This window comes from Vombatus ursinus, unplaced genomic scaffold (assembly GCF_900497805.2).
Source record: "Vombatus ursinus unplaced genomic scaffold, bare-nosed wombat genome assembly UNPS02014802.1, whole genome shotgun sequence".
NCBI lineage: Eukaryota > Metazoa > Chordata > Mammalia > Diprotodontia > Vombatidae > Vombatus > Vombatus ursinus.
Genome location: NW_020954580.1, coordinates 9850287 through 9861375, shown reverse-complemented (window position 1 = coordinate 9861375; position 11089 = coordinate 9850287). Strand labels below are relative to the sequence as shown.

The following is an 11089-nucleotide window of genomic DNA, read 5'->3' as shown; positions in this document are numbered from 1 at the left end:
TCTTTCTTTCTTTCTTTCTTTCTTTCTTTCTTTCTTTCTTTCTTTCTCTCCCTCTCTCCCCCTCATTTTGTTTCTTTTCTGTCTTTCTTATTTTCTTTCTTTCTTTTTTCTTTCCTTCCTTCTTTCCTTCCTCCTTTTTTCTTCCTTCTTTCCTTCCTTCCTTCTTTCCTTCCTTCCTTCCTTCTTTCTTTCCTCCTCCCTCTCTTCCCCCTCTCTCTTTGTTAGTTTGTTTCCTCCTCTCATAAACTAGGAATACTGAAAGCTTCTGAGCTAATGCACAGACTTTTGGGAGACGCAGTTCAGAGACTCCCAGATACTTTTGTATGAACACCAATCAGGACCCAGATGAGTGAAACCTTATGCCACATAGCTAGTAAATGATGGTGCTCAAACCCACACCTTTCATTTCTAAATTCTGTACTCTCCAGGACCCTCATCCTAGCATCCAAGGTTCAGAGCTGGAGGGACCATCAGAGATCATCTATTCTACTATCCTTATTTTGCATGTGAGAAAACCGATCCAGGGAGGGCAAAGTCACATAGGTAGCAAGTGGTCAAGGTAGGATTTGAGCCCAAATACTCTCCCTCCAACCCCAGAATGCTTTCTGCTGCACCACAATGTCTCCCAGGAATGCATGACAAAACTTTTAAGATTGATGACAGAGCTTCCAAGCAAATCCTTCATCTTGACAATGCTTTGGTCCTGACACTTTTGCTTTTTCTTCCTTTGTAGGCCTTGAGCTAACCCTCAACAATAGAAACAGCTTAGGAGTCTCTGCATTTTGTTTTGTTTTGTTTTTTAACTTCATGTTTATTGATTTTCAACATTGAAACAGTTGTGCCAACACTGGCATCTTTATATATACAAAATGTTACACTGAGCAATTCATATATAGAAAACACCCTAAAGGGGACCCTAGTAATAGGTATTATCAAGGATCCTGTCCCATAGCCACCTGTGTAATCTGACTCAGTCTGTGCATTTTGGCTGAAAGTAATCTTTGAATGTGCCCTCCTTCCCCAAAGTTAATCCCTGGGCAGAGGTGTGCCAAATGGCTCCATCAATAGCTCAAGAAAACTGCCTGCCTGCAGCACATGAATTCTTTCCCAGTTCCCAGGCTCAGTATCTGCCTGGTTGACACAGCCATTTTTTTTTCCTGAAATGGTATCTTTTTTTGTCCCTAAGTCTCCTCATTGGCAGGGATGATGGGTCAGAAATGGGCATATATTCCCTTTACCACCAGGGTAAACTTTCTCCTATGCCCTATTCTTGTAGAAATGTGCTTTTTTGGTGTGTGTGTGGGGGACAACGTATCCCCATTTATGAGCAGGTCCAGGGGGCTACCTATCAGAGCATAGTGTCATGCATCCATTCTGCGTCCACAGTCTGGCATTGATGTGAATCTGATGTTCACTCAGTAAGGATTACAGTGATTGCATGCTTTTGGAGAAGATGGCCATCCTGTTATTTTCTGATATTTGAGGGCTTTGCAAGACATTTCTGTATCTCCTGTTATCTCAAGTTCTCCTCTTCACCCTGATTTTTGGACTCTTAGTAACTATATCTCTTATGCTTTATTTAACATTTAAATGAGTAAGGGAAGACGTCACCGTCCACCCTCAAGCAGCTTTGTATTTTATTTGAGAAGTCTTACAGTAAACACATTACCCTTCTCAGCATCCTGCGTGCATATGTTCATTTCAACAGTGACAATGCATGTGGCTTCTCAGAGCCCACAGTTCAATTACATTGCTAGTCTCACACAATTCTAAGTTTTCATGCAACAGAACAGTTTAACACTAAGATACAACGAGGAAATGGCATCTCCAGTGGCTCTTGAATGCATCGGCAATGAGCAGGGGGGAGGGAGTCGTCCAGCTGCTAAGACTCAGGGTGCTCGTCCTGAGAGTCACCACTGATGCTGGAACCTTGGCTGCTTGTTTCCAAGTTCACGTGGGCTTTTTGGTCTTTGGCGAAGTCAATGAAAACCTGACGTTTCAAAGGAAAGCAAACAGTTACTGCCAGGTCAAATTAGATAAAATGCAGGGGGGTGCCCACCAAAATGCTTGTGCACAAGAAATGAGGCATGGTGCTTCTACAAGAAAATGCAAGAGGTACACAGACACATGTTCAAAAGACTTCATTTAGAAATTGCTTGTCTTAATTAGTAATAAAATAATTGTGAACGTGTTATAGGCTGTGCCTAAAATGTAACCTAGTCTAGAAGGTTTGAGGTTTTTCTTGTTTAAAATGCAGTAGGTGCTTGTTAACCATAAACAGACAATTAAAATTAATATTTTATGTTTAAAAGCATATTAAACTAGAATTTAAAGGATGTCAATTAAAAGGAAATCAGGAACTGAAGGAGGCATCAGTCAGAGTCTGTCTAAGCTCCCACTATATCATGTAATTTTTATATAATAGACTAATAAATTAACTAAATTTGGATTTTCTAAAATGACTACCTGCTAAGATGAGTTGAGAGGACCCAGGCTTTATTTTCCCACATGCTTATATCCTTGGTGGAAATTTCACCAGGGTCATGGGTCAGTTTATGTCTTAATATTTCAATACTATTTCTTTTCTTCAATCAATCAACCAACATCTATTAAACAAAACTAAGTCTTTTACAGTTTTTAAAACAGCTCATTAGGCTGGCTAATAATGCTTTTTTTGGGGGGGGAGGAATGAAGAGGGTGTTGATGCTGAGGGAAGAATGGAAGGTCCCGGGTGAAAAGACACAAATTAAACCTCACCGTATTAGGTCAAAATCTCCTATGGAAAAAAATAAAATGGAAGTTCCAGTAACTTTTTGTATGCATTGAGGGTAAAGGAAAAGTCAGAAATTGTTAAAAAAAAAACAACCCAGGGCTATTGGTTCAATTCAATAAAAAAAAAAAAACCAGTTATTGAATGCCTCTTATATGTCATGTGCTGAGGCACCAGACTATGCTCATAAAAAAAGGTGTGATGCTTGAAAACTGAAAGTTCACTTTCCATCCTCATTTTCATGATGGATGCTTTGGGATTCTCCATAACATTGAGTTGGGCAACTTATACTAAGTTAAAAGGGAGCAACAGTATTGAAGGATGATCTATGAAGCCCTTCCTTATACCAAGATAGATGATGCAAATGTCAATGGAGAGGACTCTTTGCAAAACCCTAATCGACTCAATCTTGCAAATCTATCCAAATTTGGATGAAGATTCTGTTTCGATATCCCTGCCTACACTGTTGATTGGGTTCTGCTCCATAAAGATGACTGATAAGATCATTTGCTTTGGAATTCTATCAAGTGGAATCTTAAGTAAAGCATTAACTGCAAGTTCACTTGTTAAATTGAATAAAAACTTCTTGTTTTGTACAGGTGTCTGCTCACTCTTCATTCCTTCATTTGTTCATTCAACAAGTACTTGTTTTATTGGGCAATATGCTGTGCTAGAAGAGATATAAAGATAAATAATGTTTTTTGTCCTCAAGAACCATATAATCCAATACAAAGATAAGATATGTTTGAACATATGAATGTTAATGATCATCCAAACTAGATTATAAGTTCAAAGGAAGAATGCAAACCATCATAAGATGTGATGACAGATAACTTCCCACTGGAGGGAGTCAGGAAAGTTTCGTCAAGGAGATGTCATTTAAGCTGGACCCTGATGAGTAGGGACAGTATAAATTGAGCAGAGATAAGGAAGGAGGAGGGGTGGTAAGCATTCTAGGCATAGGAGACTTACCAATGGCTGTGCATTTTTAGAACTGAAAGTCGTAAGTTGTCCATTAAAGAAATAATTGCTTTACCCCCAAATTCAAATATAAATTGATCAAAAGCTGTGCTGGGATTGGTGGTTACAAAGACACTGATCTAATTAAACCCCAATTCTATGTCATTAAAAAGATGTAAATGGAGCATTCCCATTCAACAGCATGTGAAGTTCTAGGGATTAATCACAACATTTCTCTTACCTCTTCCAGAGTTGTCTGACTCACTAAGAAGTTTGTGATATTTAAGGCCGCCTTGTTTGTTTCTAGCAGATCAAATATATTTGCTACTCCTCCTGCTGTGACTGGCACATGATACTCCAGCATACTAAGATGCTGATCCTGTGGGAGTCAAAGGAATTCAATGTATTTTGGGATGTCAGGTTGTATTGACTTGTCTAGACATAACATTAGCAAAGGCTAAGGAAACTGAAGACATTTTTTCTTTCCCCAGTAAATGATATTACAGGGTAAATATTGACTATATCATAAAATAATAGTTTGCAAAGATGAAATGAACATTTTCACAAAATCTAAAAGATAAAAAACAAAACAAAAAGCTAATGAAACTCATCAAGTATTCTCTGTTAACTTTACATAAACATTCATTCTAAGATCCTATAGAAATCACTTTTAGAATTAGTATCTTTCTATGAGAATTGTTCAGTTACCGAGAACTGGAAATTTCATGCTGCCTTCCTTTTATATCTGTCAACCCTAGATTTTTAAAGTTTAGGGTAGGATACCTACTCTAGTCATATAGGACAAGTATTTTATCCTAATTGAACAGATTAAGAAAATTGAGACCCCTGGGGCAAAAAGGGACCTTTTTAGCATTTAGTATCTTCCCGGACCAGAATCTTGATTTCCAGTCCTGGGCTCTTTCCACTCTAACCAAGCTGTCTTTCCATAATACCAGGCTTTTCTTTGTAGTTATTTTAAATCAACTGCCAGAATTGCATCAAGAAACAGCAAGAGAAATGTCCTAAATTGATCATTCTCCTATAAAAGCTTCCTTACTTCTTTCATGCTTGGACAATACCACATTTCCTCTTGCCTGTATTACTTTCAACACTTAAGGCCGAGTCCAATTTCTTATACTCTTTCAGAATATTAGCACATTTTCATTTTTATAACTAATGAATCTTCTTCAGATGACTAGGTATTCATTCATTTTTAAGATCTATAAGTCAATAAGGATACGACCAGACCACTTTGAAAAATCTCATTTTGCAAATAATGAAACTGAGGTGATTATCTGAAGTAGAGTCACCTTCCTAAGACTGACTGACTGACTGACTATCTATCTATGTATCTATCTGGATATATATGTGTTTTATATATATGTGTGTGTGTGTGTGTGTGTGTGTGTGCCGTGTGTGTGTATGTATATATATACATACACACACACGGCACACACACATAGACACATATATGTTAAGAATAGTGTACATATGTATAGTGTGGGCATCTAGGTAGATAGAGTGCCAGGCTTGAAGTAAGGAAGACTCATCTCCTTGAGTGTCAATCTGTCCTCAAACACTTACTAGCTATGTGACCTTGGTCAAGTCACTTAACCCTGTTTGCCTCAGTTTCCTCATCTTTAAAATGAGCTAGAGAAGAAAAGGTAAAACACTCCAGTTTCTTTGCCAAGAAAACCCCAATTGGGGTCACAGAGAGTTGAACACAACTGAAAAATGACTGAAAACAATAACAATGACATGTATCATATATATAGTATATCTATACATATACATGCATTTATGTAGCCATATACATATACTGTTGTTGTTGTTGTTGTTGTTTGGTTGTTCAGTCATGACTCCATTTGGGGTTTTCTTGGCAAAGATGATAGAATGGTTTACCATTTTCTCTTCCAGTGGATTAAGGCAAACAGAGGTTAAGTGACTTATGCAAGGTCATACAGCTAGTAAATGCCTGAGGCAGGATTTGAACTTAGTTCTTCCTGACTCCAAGCCCAGTGCTCTAACTACTGGGCAATGTGACTGCCTCCAGAAGTGTATATACATCTACACATACACATCTACATATATACATACATGTGCACATATGCATATATATATACACTAAATAGATATTACATACACATGCGAACTAAGGCAACAATCACCATCCCATTTCCTGATATCTTCCCTCTGCCTCCAGCTGAGGTATTATCAATTTTTACCACAAGCTGAAAACTGGCTTCTATACATTTGTGAAAATATTTACTAGATATATAAATACTAATAGTTTATGTTCATAGGGCTTTAACTTTATAACCTGTTCTATTCAAAACAGCTCTATAAGGTCAAACATCATTATTCTCATTTTACAGATATGGAAACTAAAATTAAGTGGCTTACCCAGAGTCACACAACTAGTAAGCATCAAAGCCAGGACTTCTGGCTTTAAGTCCGTGCTCATATTGTGATTACCCAATCAGCCCCCAAGTCCATGCCCCATTTGAAATCGCCCTCTTTTCAATCACATATTTACCTTCAGGTATGTCTTTGGGAAATGCAGTTGCATGAACTGTGTCAGAGCTTCCATACTTGCTTTACTGCTCTTAAAATGAACCTTTACAGTAAATCCTCTTCCAAATCTAGAAGGAAAAATTGGAAAATGCGATGTGAGCTATGCTTTGGTGAAATCTTTTCATTGGAAAACTAGGTGATAATCAGTGATTTAATGGTTTACAAACTGACCTTCACATTTTTCCTTTATTTTTTTTTTCACTTTAGGACAATCAAACTAGGTTTTGACCTGAAAAGATGCTAATGACATGATTTTAAAAATTGATCTACACTGACACACAATCATACTCTGAATAACAGTTACATTCAGAAAACATCATTATTTTACAAAACTCTTGGCTTTTCCATGATAAAAATGATTTAGTAATTTGATATCAGTTTTAGAGTTGTCATTTCTAATTTGAAGGTGAATCAGTGACTAGACATGCACATCTCTAGAGATCCAGTAATTCTACCACCAGGAGAAGTTAAAGTAGTTTTGTTTTTCCTTCTTCAATGAATAGTGACTTCCTTACTGGACTTTTGGAATAGTGATGACACACAAATGGTGACTCTTCGATGTCCTCCTTTATCTCATGGAGGAGCACAGAAAACATTTGAAAGCAGAATTTACCTCGTTCCGGGGATGTCCAATATGGCATACTTCCTGCTACGCTGACACCTCCCTCCTAACCCTTTACCCTTCTTGTTCCCACCTCTGTATCTTTGCTGTTATCATCACTTCCAACCAAAACACCAACTAAGCTGTCTGTAGGGATAAAAAAAATCTTAACATAAACAGCAGAGCCAGGACAGCTTATCGGCTCCTTTTTCATCCTCCCTTCACTCTGATGAATACCATCTTATGCTATAGAAAAGCAGTATTGTTATTAGATAGGTTAGGAAGAAATATTCTGAAATTTGGTTTTTACATATATATGAACATATATGTAATAATAATATTAGGCAATATTTATATAGTGCTTTAAGGCTTACAAAGGATTCTATAAATATTATTTCACTTTATTCTCACAATAACCCTTGAGGGATTATCATTATTCCCATTCAACAATTGAGGAAACTGAGACAAGCAGAATTTCAGTGCCTTGCTGAAGGTCAAACAGCTATTAAGTCTCTGAGCTCAAATTTGAACTCATGTCTATCTGACTCCAGGCTAGGCACTCTGTCTGCTATGGTACGACCTAGCTTCTTGCCAACACACATACATATAAAACCTCTGGTGATCATAGGTTATCACTTTTAGTATAACTTAGTATTAATAAGATTTTTTGTGTGTTTATTTCAACACATGAATTTTTTTCCCCTTTACAGGCTTGAAATGTAGCAAAATTATAAAGCAATTCATGGAAGAACTGGGGAAAATGGTAATTAACATTCTGTCAAGTCTAGAATTTAATGTATGTATCAAAGTTCAATTCAACCTGAATTAAAAATAATAGTATAAATGCCTTAGTCTGCTTCCTCTCTCTCTCTCTCTCTCAATATATATATATATATATATATATTTCCTCCCCTCAAACATATCATGAGAAAAACCAATCTTTATAAGCTTTAGGTGTTCTCTATTGTCAGATTTTAAAAGTAAACCAAAAGCAAGTATTTTTAAAATTTCAGGAGAAGATATTAATTTCTTTTAAATGATTGACTTTCTCACTCTGTTTTCTCAATTCATTGTGTAATAGGCAACTGAGATAATCCTTGAAGCAGAGCCCAACACATATCTAGATCAACTTAAGAAACAATCTATTGGTTATTAACCTGCTTTTTATGTGCTGTAAAGAACCAATGCATTGGAACCTTCCATTCACCATAATGGCCAATCTGGTACAGAGGGCTTCACACTCTTCCATGCTGAAAAACAAAGTGGAAAAATCTTCAATATTCTATATCAAGGATATAACTAAGTACTCAACTTAGATTATCTGTATCTTTTAATGAGCTAAAAATAATGACTTCATTATTGTACTTTTGGAATTGTGATGATTCTTCCTGCTATATTGACCACCTTCTTCTTAACCCGTTATCTTACTTGCTTCTACCTTCGTGCTTTTGCTGCTATCATCACTTCCTAATAGAATTTGTCCCTGATTCTCCATATAAGTCTATTAGTTCTTTCAACACTTGCCAATTCATCTTTTCAAAGTTTTCTCCAGAGAATTATTTTGTATCTCCCTCTCTAACTTTTGCCTTCCCAATTTAAAATTTAATGGTAACTGAAGGAACTATAGTTTCTTTTTTGTTTTGTTTTTGTTTTTGTTTTTTTTTGGTTAGGCAATGGGATTAAGTGACTTGCCCAGGGTCACACAGCTAGTAAGTGTTATGCGTCTGAGGCCGGATTTGAACTCAGGTCCTCCTGAATCCAGGGCCAGTCCTCTATCCACACTGCACCACCTAACTGCCCTGGAACTATAGTTTCTTGATCCCTTGAGAGAAGACATCTATGGCCCCCAAATCTCATTGAGATCAGGTCTTCCTGTGCCCTGCAGATTCTTGGTTCCCTAGGAAGTGAGCATGGATATGGAGAAGAAGCAGAACTTTATTAAGAGACCTGATACTAAAGAGTTAGGGGAATGAGGATTTAGATTGCAAGGTCTAAGGTGCTTTGTTTAGGGGCAGAGGCGGATAGGTAAAGCTATGCCAGGATAGTAATCTTGAGTCACCAGTGGAAGTACCAGAATAAAAGAGTGGAAGGGTAAAGAATGGACTATATTTTAGGGTGGTAGAGTCACAGCATATGCCACAAGTTGGAGGCTAGGGTGGGGTAGGGGGAATGTGCTCCATAGCAACACCTGGAATCTGCCCTTGCTACCTAAAGGGATTGCTTTTCTTTTCCCACTGTTTCAGCTTCCATCCCCTCCTTTCACCATAAGTGGAAGATCGTTGTTTCTGGAATTACAGGACCTGGATTCAGATACCTCATCAGATGCTTGACACCTGTGTGACCATGGGGAAGTTACTAAGGCTCTCTGTACCTCAGTTTCCTCATCTGTAAAATGAAGAAGTTTGACTAGATGGTCTCAGAGGTCCCTTTCAGCTCTAAGTCTATGATCATATGATTCCTCTTTTCCTGTTTTTTCTGTTTCAAAATCTATTAATTTAGAAGCAAATTTTTGGGTCGAATTTTATCAGTTGAAAGCCAAAACAGAGCCATGGGAACACTGAGACTTATAGGAGATTAAGTTCTATCTAGGAACCAAGAACTTTCCTCTATTCAGTTAATGATCAGAGATACAGGATGAGGACCCAAGCAGAAGCTTCAGGATCCAATAAGGAAAGTGGCTTTTCTAACATTTCCAAAGCAACAATGATTACTTGTATCTTCAAATTGATAATAATAATAATAATAATAGCTAGCATTTGTATAGAGCTTTAAGGTTTGCAAAGCTCTTTACAAGTGTTATCTCATTTTACTTTCACAAAAACCTGGGCACTAAGTAATCCCCATTTTATAGATGAGCGAACTGAGGCAGATGAGGTTAAGTGACTTTCCCTGAGTCATACAGCCAGTAAGTATCTGAGGCCAGATTTAAACCCTGGTCTTCTTGATTCCACGTCCAGCTCTATTCACTGAGCCACATCACTGCCCAGGAGTACCTTCTTTGTTCAATCATTAAAGACAGGGAGATGAGAACACATCTAGTGTTGTGGGATCCCTTTATCCCTGGCTCTTATGAGAAAAAGCCAATTAAATCCAAATGACTGGTCTGGTGCTGATGGACAGCTCATCTAGTCAATGACAAGTGGAAAAAGAAAGCAGAATAGTTTCCTTCCTTAAATTCCAGCCCCATCCCTTTAAAAGGCATAGAATAATTATTTTTAAAAGGCGGTCCCATTTGTACAAATTCCTGCATTTAACACTTGATAATAAATTATTAAATATGGGCTAAAGATACTTTGAGTTTGGGGGGAACAGATAGGTGATTTTATTGCTGTAGGAAATTCCCAGATAGGATATTCCATACATTAATGCAGATTAGCAATTATTTCACAACTTCCAGTCCCAGAGAGTCGGCTAGAACATTCTGAAGTTAAGTCGGGTGTTCAGGTTCACATAGCTAGTATCTCAGAGGCAAGATTTCAACCCAGGTCTTCCTGACTTCAAGGCCAGCTTTTCCTCTTTTCCATGATACCTGAAACAGCCTTTTCTATAGTTTTAAAGTTTGTGAGTATGGTCTTAGCATATAATTACTTTATGCTAAAGAGTATGTTATCCACATCCTCTTTAAGTCTAAACTTTAAATGTATGCTTAGGTTTACTTTACATATTTATCTTAGAAACTACTGAACAAACATTAAATTTAAACAGCTAATTAGGCTAAATGAATATATAATTAAGCTTAAATAGATGATGGCTTGGGTCCTTTATCTCCAAGGTGATTTAGGTCCTTATTTTTAAATCTTCTACCACATGCTTCCTAGCATATTGCTGTGCATATATGAAAGGCAGTTAACAAATTCTTATTGTTTTGATGAGTTGTAAATGTTATAACTGATTGTTTCATTGACTATCATCATGAGGATAGATCAAAGAGTTCATGTTTTTAGATCTCCAAGTTTCTACAATTCAGTTTACCTGTGAGAAGTAAGTATCACTGAACATTTGTTTTGTACTTCTTCTGAAATAATCTTCCAGAGATGTCGTTTAGATTTAGGATCCATTCCAGAGCTTGGTTCATCCTTAATAAAAAAACCACAAGAAAAAGCAATTAATCAAATTAATCAATTTTTGGATGAGAAGGCTTACATGAATCATCACCACATCTGGCTTCCCTAGACCTGAACTCC

The 11089-nt window shown here is 37.1% G+C and overlaps 1 protein-coding gene across 2 annotated transcripts in view; it reads right to left on the bottom strand.

Annotated features, from left to right (window-relative positions):
* Positions 1-182: 182 nt before the first annotated feature.
* Positions 183-11089, bottom strand: part of ABCA12 (ATP binding cassette subfamily A member 12) — a 231137-nt gene continuing 220230 nt past the window's right edge. For both annotated transcript variants that reach the window (XM_027873671.1, XM_027873672.1), the window contains exons 49-53: positions 10878-10981; positions 8063-8155; positions 6267-6372; positions 3972-4109; positions 183-1990 (exon numbers count right to left, since the gene is read on the bottom strand). In XM_027873671.1, coding sequence (XP_027729472.1) covers positions 1883-1990; positions 3972-4109; positions 6267-6372; positions 8063-8155; positions 10878-10981 — 549 coding nt within the window. In that variant the 3' untranslated portion in view covers positions 183-1882. The remainder of the gene's footprint in view (positions 1991-3971; positions 4110-6266; positions 6373-8062; positions 8156-10877; positions 10982-11089) is intronic.